The sequence below is a fragment of the Malus sylvestris genome, chromosome 12, assembly GCF_916048215.2.
Source record: "Malus sylvestris chromosome 12, drMalSylv7.2, whole genome shotgun sequence".
Lineage (NCBI taxonomy): Eukaryota > Viridiplantae > Streptophyta > Magnoliopsida > Rosales > Rosaceae > Malus > Malus sylvestris.
The window spans coordinates 21,040,384-21,057,812 of NC_062271.1; the positions used below are offsets into that span (position 1 = coordinate 21,040,384).

The 17,429-nt window shown below is 37.0% G+C and overlaps 1 protein-coding gene and 1 long non-coding RNA gene across 3 annotated transcripts; one reads left to right on the forward strand and one right to left on the reverse strand.

Moving 5' to 3' along the window:
• Positions 1–6,574: 6,574 nt before the first annotated feature.
• LOC126594060 (transcription factor AS1-like) lies at positions 6,575–10,358 on the reverse strand. Of its 2 annotated transcripts, none has more exons than XM_050260262.1 (2): positions 9,586–10,358; positions 6,575–7,911 (listed from the first exon to the last, which is right to left on the reverse strand). In XM_050260262.1, exon 2 carries the CDS (start codon positions 7,853–7,855, stop codon positions 6,791–6,793), a length of 1,065 nt encoding a protein of 354 aa, XP_050116219.1. In that variant the 5' UTR covers positions 7,856–7,911; positions 9,586–10,358; the 3' UTR covers positions 6,575–6,790. The 2 variants fall into 2 exon arrangements, with proteins under 2 accessions (XP_050116219.1, XP_050116220.1); XM_050260263.1 differs by lacking the exon at positions 9,586–10,358 and adding an exon at positions 8,055–8,189.
• Positions 10,359–10,813: 455 nt separating this feature from the next.
• LOC126594061 (uncharacterized) lies at positions 10,814–11,443 on the forward strand. Its single transcript, XR_007613113.1, has 2 exons — positions 10,814–10,918; positions 11,120–11,443. It is a non-coding gene; the product is annotated as an uncharacterized LOC126594061 (long non-coding RNA).
• Positions 11,444–17,429: the final 5,986 nt, after the last annotated feature.

Genomic DNA, 17,429 nt, shown 5'->3' on the forward strand with positions numbered 1-17,429 from the left:
ACTAGCCGTTGGTTTTTTTTTTTTTTTTTTTTTAAATTTATTTTAAACATTTTTTTCTTCTATAAATATGGTGAAGTTCTTTCAATTCTTCACTTCATTTGCAATATTTCCTTCTTCAATATTTTTCAATAATTCCTTCAATATATTTCTCAATATATGGCTTGGCGGCAATTGTTTATCTCTGACTATACTCCTACAATGGCGGATGATGAAGATAATATTGATTATGGATATTAAATTTAAGTCGTTGTAATTTTTAAATTTAAGTTAATGTTGTTTTTAAATTTAATTTGTAGTGTTTAAATATAAGTTGTTGTTTTTAAATTTAAGTTATTGTAGTTTTTAAATTTAAATAATAAATTATGTTTGGCCCTATGGCCCTTTGGCCCTCGGTTGGAGACAGGGCTAAAACGAGCCCTTTGGCCCTCTGGCCCTCGGTTGGAAACGGAGGCAAATATGGCCCTGTACTGTTCATTAAAATATTAATATCTTGGGGAATCTTGGAGGGCTAGAGGGCTAGAGGGCTCAAACGAGCCCTCTAGCCAGCCTTCCAGCCCTCTCCGATCCCGTGGGGCCCTCCCAGATTCCAGAGCCCTCTGGCCTAGCCCTCGGTTGGAGACGGTTTTAGGGCTATTTTCGGCCCTCTGGCCCTCTGGACCCTTCGGTTGGAGATGGCCTTATAGTTCATCGTGATCTGGAATTGTTTATTGAGAAGGTCACTTTCAAATTTTTTAACTGACAATTGATAGAATTTCATTCTTTACTAGGGACTAATTCTTTTGTGCTGGTTTTCAGATCCTAGAAGTAAAGCGAACCAACCGTTCTTTTCCATCTCTAGTTCTTTGTTTCAGAACTCATCTGTACCCTTCATCAGAATCATCAGTTTTAATTATTTTAAAATCTTCTGGATTAGCTAGAGCTAAGCATGGCAACCCTTGGAGTTTTCTTTTTGACAGTCGAACAACCTGAGTATGACTTTTAGTCTAAAGAGCAGGGGTTTTCTTCAAGCTCTGGTATATGAGCTTGATATCCTTTGCAAGATCCTTATAGAAGTCAACGACATAGTTAAGACTTCCCAAAAATCTTTGTAGTTTCTTGTTATCTAGAATTTCATATGGAAATTTATCAGCAAAAGTAATGGCTCAACCAATGGGTAACTTAACCCCTTGTGCATATTATGACCTAAAAATTGAATTTTTGTTTGAAAGAGTTTCATCTTTTTGGCTGAAACAACTAAGCCTGCGTTCTTTACCACTTTCAAGAAGATATTAATATGTTTGAAGTTTTGTTCCAAAGAGTTAGAATAAACCAAAACATCATCAATGTAAACAATAGTGAAAGTAGTATAAGGATTGAAAATATCATTCATAATTTCTGGAATTCGGGAGGAGCATTTTTCAATCCAAAAGGCAACACGTTCCATTCATAATGTAATGGCACATCAAATGTAATTTTACACCTATCCTTTTCAGCAATTTAAATATGCCAATAACCATATTTCATATCAAATTTTGAAAATATTAGTACTTAATTCAGCATGTCTAACAAATTCTTCTTATTATATTAGGAATGAGATACCTTTTCCACCTAAGACGTTTATTCAAAGGCTTGTATATTATAACTAATCCGGGAGCTCCTCATTCTAGTTCAACCGCATTCTCCACGTAAAAAGCTAAGCAACTTCACAACGAGTAGCTTTTACGAATCAACTTCTTTTCAAGAAGCTTGGTTATTTCCTGTTGACAGATTTCCATTAACCTGTTATTCATTTGAATGGGTCGAGCCTTTGTTGGAATCTTCTTTTTATCAAAATCAGGCTCACAGGGTAACTCAACAATGTGCCTTTTACCATCCCAAAAAGCACTAGAAATTTCAATGGACTCAACCTTTTCTTTAACTTTAGTAGTAAGTTGTTTTTTAGTCCTTTTAAAATGTATTTCTTCTTTCAAAGAACAAATGAATTTTTCTTTATATTGAATTTTTTTTTTTTTTTTTTGTATGGAGTTAACATACTGTGTCTAGGCCTCTCTAGAGAATTCAAAATTTCCCTTAGTACCTTCAACTTTAGTTTCTATGCCCTATTTAGAAACTTTAAATCGGTACAACATGTTAATAAAGGGAGTTTCTAAAATCACATCATGGTTTAGACCTTGTACTGTTAAAAAAAGTGTTTCAAAACACACCTCATCTTGAAGCATCTAAATCTGACACTTGTATTGAATACTCATTGGATGTTCAGTTGCATTTTGAAGATTGTGTAAAGTTTTTGAGACGTACTTTGTGGGTAAAACTCTTTCATTTATACATTTAAGGTCTGCTTCAGAATCAATCAGTGTTTCAACTTCGCCCAACTTCTCCAAGTCTAAACTCCGACTACCACCACATCATACCTCTTTCTCAACCACACCACAAGCAAACCACACACACACGGACACACCTGCTACAATCTATTCCTATTCTCTCTCTGATTCTCTCTCTCTCTCTCTCGATCGATCGATCGATCGAGCAACTCTAAAGCCCCAAATCGAGGTATTTATTTCAAATTATTTTCGAAATCTAGGGTTTTGCTTCGAATTATTTTTTGAATTAAGATTGGTATTTCAAGAATCAAAATCTAGGGGTTTTTTTTAAATTTATTTTTCTGTGGTTCATTTTTTTGGTTTGTGAAAATTAGGGTATCCGCAATTTTGATTGTCTCTGGATTTAGATTTCTGCAATTGGATTTTTCAATTTGAATCAATTAATCTTGTCGAAGGAGGAAGGAAGCAACCTTATATGTATGAACCTCTCTATAAAAAAAAGGGGAACACCCCTTGCTTCGTAATTGATCTATTTCTCGAACCGTACCAAAATACCAAAAATTATTAGGAATCCCAAAGGTAGTTGAGACGTGCATCAGCATTAACAGAAACCAAACAGGAACCTGAGGCATTACAATTGCTCGTGATTGTTCTATGGTCTTATGAAGTGTACTTTATAGACATTATATGTGATAACCCGACCCTAACTTAACGATTTTATTGATTTTAAATTAGTGAAATTATGAAAATGCCCTTGAGGTAAATGCATTGATTTTTTTTGTTGGAGCATCATCTTGTGCCACGTGTGTGGCTGAGATGGAAAGAAGTTGAAAAAAAAAACAGATGAGACACTGCCAGAGAGCAGCAAGAAAAAGGGGAGAAAGAAGGGAAAGCAAGGGTTGCCCAATCAAAAAAGAGAAGGACAAACCAGTTGGGAGAAGAGAGGAAGAAGGCTGCCCAATGGGAAATGAGGAAATGAGGAGAAAGGTGGGGAGGGGAGGGACACCGGATCCCTTGCTCGATTTTCTTCTTCGACCCGACCCATCAAGATTCATGGAATCCAGCGACTTTCTCGTCGTTCTTCTAGCAAATCAAGGTAAACCACTACCTAGAAACAATTCTTTAGCCTTCCCTCTTGATTTCCACCCAAAATTAGAAGGAATTTGGTTTTAATTTGGTGGAAAACTCCCCGACGGGATTCACGGGTCTCAGCAGCAATTCCACCGTTTCTGCAGGTGCTACCGTCAATCACCACCCTTGTTCAACTCTTCTTGAGACCTAGATCAAAGCCCAAATAAGTTTGGGGGCGGCGGAGCTATGATTTCAACGAATTGAGGAACACCCAAATTCTAGGGTTTCGGCGGGTTCATGGCGATTTGAAACTTTTCCCAGCCAAATTGGACTTGGCCACATGTATAAGAGCTCCACTCATTGAGATCTACATTCCCGTAAAATTTGAGAATTTTTTGAAATAATTGAATTTTTCGGCAAGTCAGGGCGGCGCATGGGCAGAGACACCACTTGACCTCCCTAGGCTAAAATGGGTGCCCCAATTCCATAGTAGACATCCGATTGACGAAAATTCGTTGTTTGGTTATATTTCCGTTAAGGGCCACCACTTGGTTATTATATAATTCGACGATCCAACCATTGGATCACACCAAACTTTAATATGTAATTGTACATAATATTTAAGGATATTAAGAACTGACGGATTGGGAATCTGACGTATGGATCTTCCCGGATGGGTTTTCTAAATTTGTAAATCTAAATGTCGACCGCCACTTAATTTTAGCGATTGGTGAAGATCCGACCGTTGGATCATTTCGAAACTTTAGGAGGTTGTTCTAGAAGCTTATTGAGACTCTTGGGAAGTTACGGATCGGAAATTCAAGGTGAAAATCTTTCGGATCGAGTTACATAGGGTTGTGGACCCCACCGTCGACCTTTGACCGACATTTGACTTTTGGTCAATGGGTTACAAATCATTCTAGAATGTCCTTAGGGATGTGTTTTATGTAAGTTCCGTGTTTTATCGATAAGAATTCTAAGACGTTATTTGATATTTGTTCTAGACGACGATCGTTCATGACGCCTCGATATTGGTATTAGGAGTTGTAGCGCGGACTTCAAGTGAGTTGGTCTTTTCCTTTTTATAGTGTATGTGTGTGTGTGTGTGTGTGTGTGTGTGTGTGTGTGATTGATAGTTTCCAGTTATGCATTTGAAAAAGAATTTCTTATGTACATTTGGATTAGACTAAATGATGGAATTTATGAAATATGTTACATCCTACGGGATGCATAGGTATACTTATAATCTTTGATGCCATAATTATATCTACGGCTATGAATGTTAGTATGTTGATTAGAATTATCGAATCACTGTGGCATGCTTATATTTATGTAGTCTGCTCATCATTGCTACACCCCGGTGTTAGTGCTCACCCAGGACCAGGGCCAATCTTTCACGTGTATGTTCACCTCCGCACCGCACGCTCACCTTGGATCCAAGTAGGTGTCAGTCCTGTCGTACAGGTTGCATTAGGCAATTCTGACTCGTATGTGACCGCGAATAGCGTCAGTCTTCACGTTATTGTAGCACTAGAGCGTATATTATGATTACACCCAATCATGTCGTACAAGTTGCATTAGGCGACTCCGACTTATGTACTAGCATAGATTGATGAGCATCAATTCAGTCATATGGACCAGGATCCTCGCCGAATCCATTCCTTAGGAATCCCACAATCCTGTCCGTTCATCGTATATCGTGCGGTCAAAAATCATTTAAATTTTAAATTTTAAAATTCAAAAGTAAATAGTACCTAACGAAAACTGACCGCTCGATATACAATGAACGGATAGAATTGCGGGATCCCATGGATCCGGCGAGGATCCTGGTGCCAGTCATACAGGTCTCATTAGGCGACTCCGACTTGTGTGCTAGAATAGATTGATGAGCAGCTTATTTTACTTATATTACTATTGAGATTTTGTGTTTTGGATGTCCTGCCCTTAGTTACAAGATATTGTGCCGTAATGAGTTCTTGAGATTTTGCAGGCTATGGTAAGTATTTTTATACTATACGTAGTAAGTATATTTTGGAAACTATACTTATTTTACGGCGAGGGGTTACAATGTTTTCAGAAAAGTTTTTATAAAACTTTATTTTCAAGAACACTCACCTTTGTTTTTCGCCCCTCCAGGTTTTAGTAACAGAGCTTTCTTATCGACAAGGATTCTTGGAAAATCTTGGTGTATATGATTACCTTCAATGGTATAATTCTCACCCTATCTCACTATACTATACTTATGCTCTGACATCACGTGTGAAATGGGTTCATTCCCGCTCACAGCGCACTCTTATATTTAGTCACTTTTAGGTTTAAACTTATTTACATATTCCACCACACTACACTTTATGGCTTCGTCACCTTCTAGGTGTCGGCCAGCATAGCTCGATTCGGAGTCTATGTGAACATTCTGGATCGAGGTGTGTCATTATCTAGGTTTACAAGGAGAGAGCAATAGTGATTATATTCCCAACATATGAAAGTTTTTTGCTGCATATTTTTGCTTGTATGGTTATTCATCGTTATTGTTTGTGGGTTTATAAGTGATTTCATGCACGATGTGATGATTGAGAAGGCAATAGTTATTATACTATCAACATAGAAAAGTTATTTTTGCATGTTTACATGAATAGCTATCAGTCGTTAATGTTTGTGAGTTTATTAAGTGATTGCATGCACGAGTACGACGTGATGAGTGAGAACAATAGTGATTATATGCCCAAGAAAGTTTTTTCTTTTTTTTCTTTCCAACACTACATGGATGGTTATCAGTCGTCATCAAAACCCTCCTCTAATTAGACATTCAAAAGAAGAAAAAGACTCCAGGCTACGGATAGATGTATGGAGTCCGCTGTGGAAACCCAACAAAGGATACTCAATACTCAATATCTTTACCCAAAAAATTAAAGAAAACTTTAACGAAAAACTTCATGTACTGTTTACTTTAATGAAAAACCACATTTTTACACTAAAAAATCAATCCTAGTACTATTCACTTTATCCATTATTTTGTTCTTATCGTTAAAACTCAAAATTTTCAAATCATTTTTATTAGTTTTCCTAAAAAATAAAGGATACTCAATGCCCGGTTAGACTTGTCCTTGTAATACGAAGAGTTCAAATCCCCTTCCTCGTAGTTAGATTTGGTTAAAACAAAGAGCTAGATCATTTTCAGTTAGTTTTTAACAAGGAAGCATAAGTTTTCGAGAAACAAGTAAAAATATAATTGTAATAGCTGCGAAAAGATAATACAGTCCTTCAGTCCAGGCCTATAGGCAGTCGGTATAAGCAATTAGACACCTATGACAGCATTTCTGAAGAGAATACATACGAGATCAAAGAAAGAAAAGACACAACAGAAAACAGAAATTCGGACCTCATACACGTCCACAATGAACATGTATAACACATATTTCTCACCGACCATTAGGCTCAGCAATCATTGGTCTGCCTCCCATCTGCTCGAGAAACTTGGAGAGACGCGAATGCTTTGCGGCCCATTGGTCAGCCAACTTCTGCTCCTTCGCTTCTGCATCTCTCCTTAGCCCTGCTAATTGTTCCCTGTATTCTGCTTCGATCCTGTCAAGAGCAGCGTTTTGCTCTTCCCTTAGAGCCTTTACCTTCGTTTCAATCTCTTCCATCTTCTCCCTCCTCCGACTAGCCTTCTCTGAATCCAGTTGCAACTCCACCCTTCTTAACCTCCACGATGCTTCCTTCTTATGCGCTGCCCAAGCACGGTGCACTTCCTCCAACTCTCTGGAGCACTCCAGCAACTCGGATATCACTAAGTTCTCCCCAGAAGCAGGAACTACCCCATGATGGGGCAAATTCCCAAAAACAAAACTACTATCTGATCCTCTATCCTGCTGCAGCCAAGGGATTGGAGGAGAGGGTGCCACTGCCGAGGACAGGCTCAGGGTAACAGAAGGAGATGGAGGCCTCACATTGGAGGACACATTGGAATTAGAAAGCCAAGGAGGAAGAATCGTTGGTGCTGGAGATGACGTTTCGGTATGAAGATAGGCCCCATTTGAAGTACCCATGAGATAGGTTGGGGCAGCACGCTCCTTCACTAACTTCTCAGCAAAAGTTTCAAGAATTCTATCGTATTTACCCTCCACAATAGGGTCAGCTGTCTTGTTATTCTTCTGTTCTCTCTGCTGCTTCTCTTTGAACACTTCCCACCACTTGCCCAATCTCTTAGCCGTACGACCAGGGACTTCAGCAGCAATTTTCTTCCACTTATTTCCGTGTTTGGCTTGAAGACAAATGACAAGGCGTTGCTCCTCTTCCGTTAGGGATCCTTTCTTAATGCCAGGTTTGAGATAATTCTTCCACCTTTCTAAGCAAGATTTGGCATCCCTGTCTAGGGGTGTGTTCATGCGCTGTGATACAAGGTTCCACTCCCTTGGTCCATATTGCTTCACATATGCACTTAATAAAGCGTCCTCTTCAGCACTCCAACGTTGTCTCTCCTTCATTTCCAGGAGCAAGTATAACTGTCCATTGCCTCAAACCGAAACTCCTCATAATGTATCTGGAATCAAGAAGTCGCTATATTAGTCCATCTTCTACTGTGATGCAATGACATGTTAACGTCCAAAATGAAATTAACATCTGGATGGGAAGAAACTAAAATAGCTAATGTTATGAAACACAAGAAGCAGATACACCAACCACCTGATCGAAATAATGAGGCTATTGTCTGCATCAAACAATCAATTTTCTTTAAAGGAATGAAATTGCAGCAACTACTTGCATGCTCCTTTTGAAACCACAACAACAATTTCATCACCGATGCTAGAGAGATAATGACAAACTTATTAACTTGTAGACAGGAAAAGGGATAATGACAAACTATAACATGATATATTTCACATATGTAAGAAGATGAATAATTCAATTATTTCATATTTACAATTTATATCCTACTTATTAACTGGCGAACTAATATACAAGAAATGGACGATAAAAAACAGGGTGATGCTAGAGAGACCATCTTTTGAGACCATGTTAACCACATGATGTGGCATTTCATGGTTAGATTCCTTCTTTGAATCATTAAAAATGAAATTCATATATCAACTGTCACATCATGTAATTTACAAAATATAGTCTAAAATGATGGTCTCGATCCCTAACATTTTCCTAACAAACAAAAAGCACGGAGACACACAATTGATTAAAAACAAGGTGAAAAACGAAAACCGGTCTCTCTAACAAGCAATGCTCAAAAGTTGATCTTATGAAATCAAATCAAGAAACCCAATTGCTCAGAAACAAGGTGACAAATGAAAACTGATATTCACGTTTGGGCAGCGGATAGACGTTTTTAGCTATCCAATATTGATGTTAGGGTAGTTTATTTATTCTTTCCAAAATTCCAACAACTAAAAACTCTCAAAAGTGACACGACACTTACACTTTTGAGTGTCAATGATCAACCAATTAACAAGTCAAACAACCTCTATGGCTTATGGTAGGGGAATAATAACCCAATTGAGATTTTTCTCTTTTTCTTTTTCTTTTCTGTTTCGAAGTTCAGATTCATAAAATGGGTTAAATTCACATTTAAGCCCAGGAATATATCAGACTTTAAAGAAAAACGCTCCAAAATTAATAGACTTCATGATGGGAGAATGACACCGAATGAAATTCGACAACTAAGAATCAATTAGAGCATCACAAGAGAACAGCGTTTTAGTATAAAACTTATAATTATCGAGTGTGTTTTTTTTATTTCTAATTTACCATCATGAAAATTTAATCAATAAATATGATAAAATTTACCACACATTTACTTTCCTACCCCCATCAAATTCATCAACATATCAAAGTACAAGAATTAATATAAAAAATGAGACAACACACTTAAAAATCAGTAAATTCCAATCATCAACCAAAACCATGCAAAACAATTGCCACTAAATCAGTCTATTACAGCAAAGTTTCGTCAAAAGAAAACCAGCAAAACAATTAAAAAGCACTTCTTTCAGTTTTAAATAAAATAGAGACTAATTGCAGATCAAACTAAGAACAACCCAATATCTTGTTTCGGTAAAAGATAATGATTTTCCTCATAACCCCACTAACCAAATTGCAGAGTCGAAGAAAATCAAAACTTTTAAGCCATAAAGTACGGAACTTTTTGCAAAATTATATGAAATCCGGAAATTAGGAGGATGAGAGAGAGAGAGAGAGGGAGACTTACATTTCTGCTTAAGTGCACGACGGAACCAGACTTCGTCTACGACGCATCCCCGCCTGACTGATAACAGTGAGAATTGGGATGATGATCAAATAGAGAAAGACTTGATCTTTCTGTGTTCTTGAAACAGACAGAGAAAAGGGTGAGAGAGAGAGAGAGCTCAAACTCCAAAAACAACCCTAGAGAGAGAAAAAAATCCCGGGCTAGAGAGAGAAGTGAAGAAAACGGACAGAAGAGACGAGACTTATATGTAGAGAGAGAGAGAGAGAGAGATGGGATGAGACGGAATGAAGAGGAGGGGAGAAATCTGACAAAGAGCGTAAAAGGAGGGCACGCGAATGGAGAGCCAAGGAGGCAAATACAGCCGATGACGTCGTTTTTATTTCTATTAGGGGGAATTTAATTCAACTAAAATCAAACAAATAAATATTATTAAATTTTAAAAAAGAGAAAAGGAAAAGAAAAGCAAGATTTATGCTGCTGTGTTTGTTTGAGCTCCACCACCACCGTCGGCAGCCTCAACGACAGTTCAAAACTCATAACACACAAAAAGCTGCTGGGCTCCTGCTGCTGCTGTGTAGAGAGAGAGAAAGAAACAAAGAGAGGAGAGAGAGAGAGAGAATGTGAGTGACTGGTGGATGAATAATAATGTAGGAGGCAGAGGGAGACGCGTACGCGCTCGATTTCAGCGCTTATATTGCGCCACCCACCGCATGTAGTGTTTTGCGGGAGTACTATAAGAACATGATGATTAGGTTTAGGGTTAGCATTTCCTCTTCCCTTCTAACTAACTATACAATACTAGTACCTGCAATTACACATCATATCATTCATGTGTCATGCAAATCTTCCTGCGTTAATTTTTTTTATTTACTTTTAATATGATAATTCACGTTAAATTCTTTTAAATTATAAAAATTTAAATTTAAATTTGAATGCAAATAATACATTGTTATAGACAACTTTTTAAGAATAAATACAATATTCATTAATGAAAGAAAAGATGTACAAAGTCGGATGAAGATAGCATGCATAATTGGACCTCGGTATTGATCGATTAAGCTTATTTTATTTTCTTGCGTTAATACTCAAGCAGCATTTGGCATACTCTCCAGCAACATAATATTTTTACTTTATCTTGAATCATTTAATGTTTTCCAAACAAATAATAATTATATAACATATCATTACACTGCATTACATGGACGTCAAATTATGGAAACAGACACACCACAACTAGGGTCGAATTTGGTGAGTGAATCAATGGCACTGGCACCTTGGGCCCTTTTTGGTCTATAAGTGGTTTGCTGAGGAGAAATGTCAGGTGGACTCTTTAGTAAGTGAAACCCTTTATGAATTCTTTGTCACTTCACAATTTACAATTTACATGCCACTATTATCAAACATGGAAGAGAATCCCTATCCGGAAGATCAGCAAGTCCTAATCGTTTAAAATAGATCTTATGGTTAGAAATTTCTTTTACTGTTTCACGCACAACACTCACATTCCTGAATTCTCTCCCCTTCTTGCTTGCAGTAGTTCCGAGTAAGAGGATTGACACCACCGACCAAGTACGTAGCAACAAGGAGTTCGACGGCCAAATTCGGCTCTTCCTCACCGAACCCTGTGTTGTAGCAGAATTTGTCCTTCACTTTCACATCTTCACCACTCACCAGTCACCCACCGCCATGACTGTCGTCATCTCACCCCCATTCCCTCCTTCCTCTCCCATCGCCTGCATCTTTTCCCCTCTAGTTTCATGGTTGGACGATTTCATCGCTTATACCCTTTCTCCTTTGGTTTCATGGCCGCACGGTTAAATTTAATGGCCATAATTAATGGGTCTCGTTCACAAGGTCACCAGATCAAATGAATCGCGCTTTTGAAATTTCGTCTAATGGTAAAAAAATATTATAACTTTTGAAGAGTTAAAATAAGTGGACCGTTAAATAAAATTTCAAAAATTTAGATTACTTGATTTGGTAGCCTTGGTGGAAGAGATCCGAAGAGGATCTCTTCTCCCAATCACCAATACAACTGCATATGGGTTGCGGGCCATGGAGGAGGATTGTCTGCCCTCCAAGTTCTCATGCCCTCCCATGCCCTCCTGATTGTGTGGTCACGGTTAAACCACGTTAATATTTTATATTATTATTTATTTTTGTCTTATTATCTCTATAAAAAAATAATATAAAATATTAACATAACTTAACCGTGACCACACAAAACAGAAGAGCATGGAAGGGCACCAAAACTTGGAGGGCAGACAATCCTCCTCCGCGGGCCATATCATTGCACCTGTCATTTAGCAGGTGAAGGTTTTTGAAACTTGAAAATGGTGATTAAAAGTATTTCCCTTCTAAATCCTCCTCAATAAAACAACTCAAAATCTGGAATTTCATTTTCAAAGCATGTTTAGACTAGAATTTGAGATCGGCTATTGAGGACCGAAACTTCAACATTATGTATAGTATAAAGGTGATTCAGCATATCTGCAGTGCACAATGACTACACTATTCCACGTAACTCATGTTCGCCTGTGCGAATTAAACAGAAATGTTTTTTTTTTTTTTTTGAAATGACCAAAGAATGTTTACGGTTACTTATAGATGAGAGTATCTTCAATGTTTTAATCTCAACATTTATTTTCAATTATGCTTGTTTTATTTAGTTTTTTGTTTTGTAATGCAATTAAGAGCACCCGTGCTTGCTGCATATCTGACCGTCCGTTAAAGATATCAAGAACGAATTGAGAGAAAATCCTCAGATTCCAAATCCATTAACATCAGGATCCTCCCAGAAGAGACAGGGCTATAGCTAGGGTTGTTTTGATGCTTCTACTTCTGCATATTTATCTCACACCGTATTAATTAGCACCCTACCCTACGGACCCATCTCATCACAATAACGACAAGGACTTATGGTACGATACTCTGTTACTGTAACTTTTTTTGCTAATCATATAACGTAATGTGTAAGTTTTTTTAGGTAAAGCATTATATCATTCACACCGGTTTTGGAGGTGAAGAGAGTGTAGATGTAAATTTCCATCTTTTGTTTTTTTTGATAAAATTGCACTTACAAAACAATTAACATCATTGGTTAATACAAAGAGTTTTACGCGCCCACGATGAATGAGGAAGCTTTGGCCGAAGAACCTCTTATGCCAAAGTTAGAATTTGAGAAAAAATGTTTAGAAAATTTGAAGAATTTTACAAGAGTGTTGAACTTGGTTTTTTTTTTTAAGAAAATGGGGTGGTATTTATAGGGTGTGGCCGGCCCCTTTGAAAGAGATAGGAACCGGCCACTTTAGTGGTTTTTTTGGGTGTGATTCACAATTCATTAGTTAATTAATGAATTAATTGAGTAATAAATCAATTAATTATCCAATTAATATAATTTGAAAGAAATAATTTGAGAGTTACCTTGTGGGAAGGATATGATGAAGATGGATGAAATGTGTTTTGAATAATTACATATTTTGATCACTTTTGATCTTGATTGAATTGTGATTGTCTGCTGCTTACGCATAGAAGCTTCGATGTGCTTTAAGAGTAATTTTATCTTTTATACACACGAAATCATGGGCCAATCAACTTGTCCTATTCCTAAAAATATTTAACTCGATTAAATCGGTTTGCAGTATTCATTATAAAGATGAAGAAACAATAAAACATATATCGTTCCAACATTTATATTATAATATGTAATGTATCGGCCTGTATTGTGAATAAATAGAAAAATCTTAGGAAAATTAAAGAAAAATGTTTGAAAATTTTGAGGTCTAATGATACAAAATAAATGGTAAAGTGAATAGTATCATGATCGACTTTTTAGTTTAAAAATGTTATTTTTTGTTAAAGTGAAAAAGTACTGGTAATTTTCGTTAAGTTTCCCAAAAATCTATGTTAGGGTAAGACGAGTGAGAATTCTAGCCCGATTTTCTTTGTGAAGATACTGGGAATTTTCAAATTACATATGTTCATCGTATATCATGTGATTAGAAATTAATGTAAATTTTTATTTAAAATTGAATATATATAATATTTAACAAAAACTAATTACACGATATACAATGAACATATATGATTAAAAGGATTCTCGACATCTTCACAAAAATGATCCGAACCTTCTCGGGGGACCAGGGGGTAAGACTGCTAATATCACGTGTCTGGTGAAGAATTTATAAACCCTAGTGATGATTAGAAGAGAATAGAGCAGGAATAGTAGTGTAGGCAGGCGTAGCAGGGGATCAAATATCAAAGAGGGAAATGCCATCATGAGGAGGTGTGATGGGACCCAGCAGGGATGTGGAGGGGACTGTAGTCCGGGTTTCGCGGCACAAGGAGACGAATGTGATGGAGACTCGACCTTCTGCTCCGCTCAGATGTCAGTGATGCGTCTCACGTCCATTTTTATCCCCCTTTTTCTTTAAAATTATAAATTTTAAACGCTCTCTATTCTCTATTTATATTTTCGTCCTCACAGCTTGTTTTCTGTTTGCATTTTGATCCTTATAGTTTTGTTTTATCCGCATTATTCGTTCTCTAATCTGTCAAATTGAACGAATCGTGTGTTCGTCATGAGTATCACGTTACTCGCACTCCCGGACACGAAATTAAATCGTATCCATCCTCCATAGTGAGATCCGTCGTTAACTACTTTAACTAAGTTCAGTATAAGAGATACGTTTATTTTGTATAAACAACGAGTGACGTGATTCATTAAGTAAAAAAAAGAAAGACGAGAAAAACTGGCAAATCAAAATAGGGCTAGATCTAACTGTCCAAAACTAATGAAGTGACTCGACTAATGATCCCACCCTCTACCTTATAGCTTTACACCACTGCTGCCAACTTTCATTCTGTCAAATGAGATAAAATCTCTTCATACAAACTTAACGTTGATTGATAATTGATTTCGTTTTTAGTTTTACTTTTTAGTTTTAGAAAATAAAATTTTAAAATTAAAAGGAAAAGTTTAAAAAGTTAAATGGGTAACCTCCACTTTTTGGTTGTCAATTTTCATTATTTACAAAAATGAAAGTAATTACCAAACAAATCTTTTTTTTTTTTTGTTAAACGATAGATTTTGTTAGATTGGATGTTAGATTAGTCACCGACAAGATTTAAACCTACGTTGTTATACAAGAGTTTAACACATTTCCACTAAACAAATCTTTAGTTGAGCCATATGAAAGCAACACGAAACTACAGCGATGAAATGGAAACAAAAAAGTTACAAGAACCAAAGTGGAAACTCAAATAAACTAGAGGGACTCCAACTGCAATATATGTCCTTTGGTTTATTTACTGCATCATCTACCTCAGCTGCAGTAGTACAGTGGGGCGTGGTGGTGGTGGGGATCTTTTGTTTTGGGGATGACAGCGGCAGTGAGGAAAAACCCAACAGGCCACCACCTTCCACTACCCCCTAACAAGCAATAATATTACCACTGGCAGTCTGCCATGCCAGCCGCGGCTGAGCTGCTGCCACCATCTCAATTCTCACATTCTTTCTTTTCTAAATCTGCCCCTCCCACCAACCCACTATTTACTCAACTTACCATTTCTCGCATCTCAGATTCCTTTACCTTACTATTTATTTCTTGGGTCCTATAAAAATCCTCTCCCTGTCTTTTTTGTATATGAATCCTAAACCCTAATATGGGCAACACATTTTTTTCACTGCTTGTTCACTTCGAATTTTATACTAGGATATATAGATTAGGAAAATTGTTGAAAATACTGGTGGGTTAATGAATGCCCACAATGATATTGAAAACATTAGTAGATTTTTCAATGCCCACACAAAGTGATATTGACTTGGAAAATGAAGGAGGATCGTATTGTAAAAAAGTGTGTGCTGTAAATTTCAATATATAGTTAATACGATTATTTGGAGTTGTTCTATAAATAAAGCGCTCCGTATATTTTCAAGATACACAGAGAAAAAAGAAATATCAATAACATCAATATCTGTTCCTTCCTATTTTATTTGTTATCCCCTTGTGTTATAGTTAGAGTGTAATATTTTACCTATTTATAACAAAAATCACATATCAATTAGTCAAAAAGAGACCGTTTCATTACGGTTCTACATCGATTGAGTTTTTAGGCAATAGTAGACAATGCTCATATTCTAGGGCAAAATTTCCGTCATCTTATGTTTATCATATGGATGGTGCCCATGCATAGAGCGGAAATTTTGGATTAAACCAGTTCATAGCATGTATATCAAGCGAATGAATGACTGAATGTTCAGCAAAAGATTATGATTAATGACTAAAGATCCGTCCTCTTGATACATGATATGTTCGTGTTCATACTGAAAATCTCTACGTAGAGAAGGATTTTTACGACTACTCAAAAAAGTGTAACGATTAGAAACGAAATTATGCACCTTTTCTTTTAGTACTTTTTGATCCCTTTGGGAGATTTGGGATGATTAAAGTTTTACTGTGCAGATACATATGACTTGGGAGAGAACACTGTTACAGAAAGTCACTGCTTTTTCTTAATCGTTTTGCTTGGTGGGAGTGCAGTAGCGTACTGAGGTTAGAGCAGAAGGGTTGGGTTGCTGGGCTTTTGATGAGAGACAAGTACATGGACATGCAGCTGCTATAGAAGAAAAAACAAATTTCGTAACACGAGTACACTGATATCGCTAGTGATAAGCTTGGAAAACCAAAAAGCCCGAACTGTTTATCTAACAGCAATTTCATTTAATTTAAGTGAACCGAACCCACCCCTAGTTATGTACAAGTTTCTTTCACCAAATATTTTATAAGGGTAAATTACATAGTAGCCTTTCAGGTTTGAGGGTAAATTACAACCTCATACAACAACTTTAAAATATTTCATTTTCATACCTCCAGTACCATTTTATTTCAAAATAACACATCCGTTAGATTTTTCATCAATTAATCTGTTAAATGCTGACGTGGCTACCACATTGGTGCTGATGTGGCTGGAAAAAAAAATATTTTTTATACATTAAAAATATTATAATATTAACCCATTTTAAAAAAAACATAAAAACCCTAACCCAGATCCCCTTTCTTCCCCCTCTCCTCTCTGCAATCCCTTCCCACCATCCCTCACCCACCCCCCAGCGACCTCCCCCCAAGCGACCCACATCCCTATCCCTAACCTAGAACCCAAAAACTTGCAACAAGAAGAAGAAGAAGAAGAGGAAGGAGGGAAAAAAAAAACCCCAGTTCGTCCCCCCCAAAACCTGCAAGAAGAAGAAGAAGAGGGAGAAAAAGAAAGCCCAGTTCGCGGGAAGGTCGCGCAGGGGGGAAGGGAGGTGGGTCGTGGGTGGTGGGTTGCGGATCGCGGCAGGGCCAGGGGGTTTTCTTTTTTTTTCTTAATTTTTATACTCCGAGGCTTAGTCATTTACCCATTTTATAATGCTCCAGAGTATCTGAATATCCATTTTATAATGCTGGGCTTTTGATTTTTATATTTTTAATATATAAGATTAACGTTGAGCATAAGATATTTACCCATTTAACATTGCTAAATGGGCTCCCAGCTACACTATTAATGTAATCAATTTACCCATTTTATATTCTCCCAACCGAGGTTAAATGGGCTCCCATTTTTTAACCTCTTTCTATTTTTTCCCCGCTCACCGATTCCTATTCTCTCATTTCCTACCACAAAATAATCTTATAAGTTTTCAGGAAAATTCAGATGTGGGATCAGGGGCTGAGAGGGACTGGAGGATGAGATTGTAGGAGTGGATCTCCCTCAATTTTATACATTTATGTCTGTGTTTGTTGATGCCTTTGATGTGTCACTTCAATTTCTTTACTTTTTTTTTTTTTTTTCTAAGTGCAAGT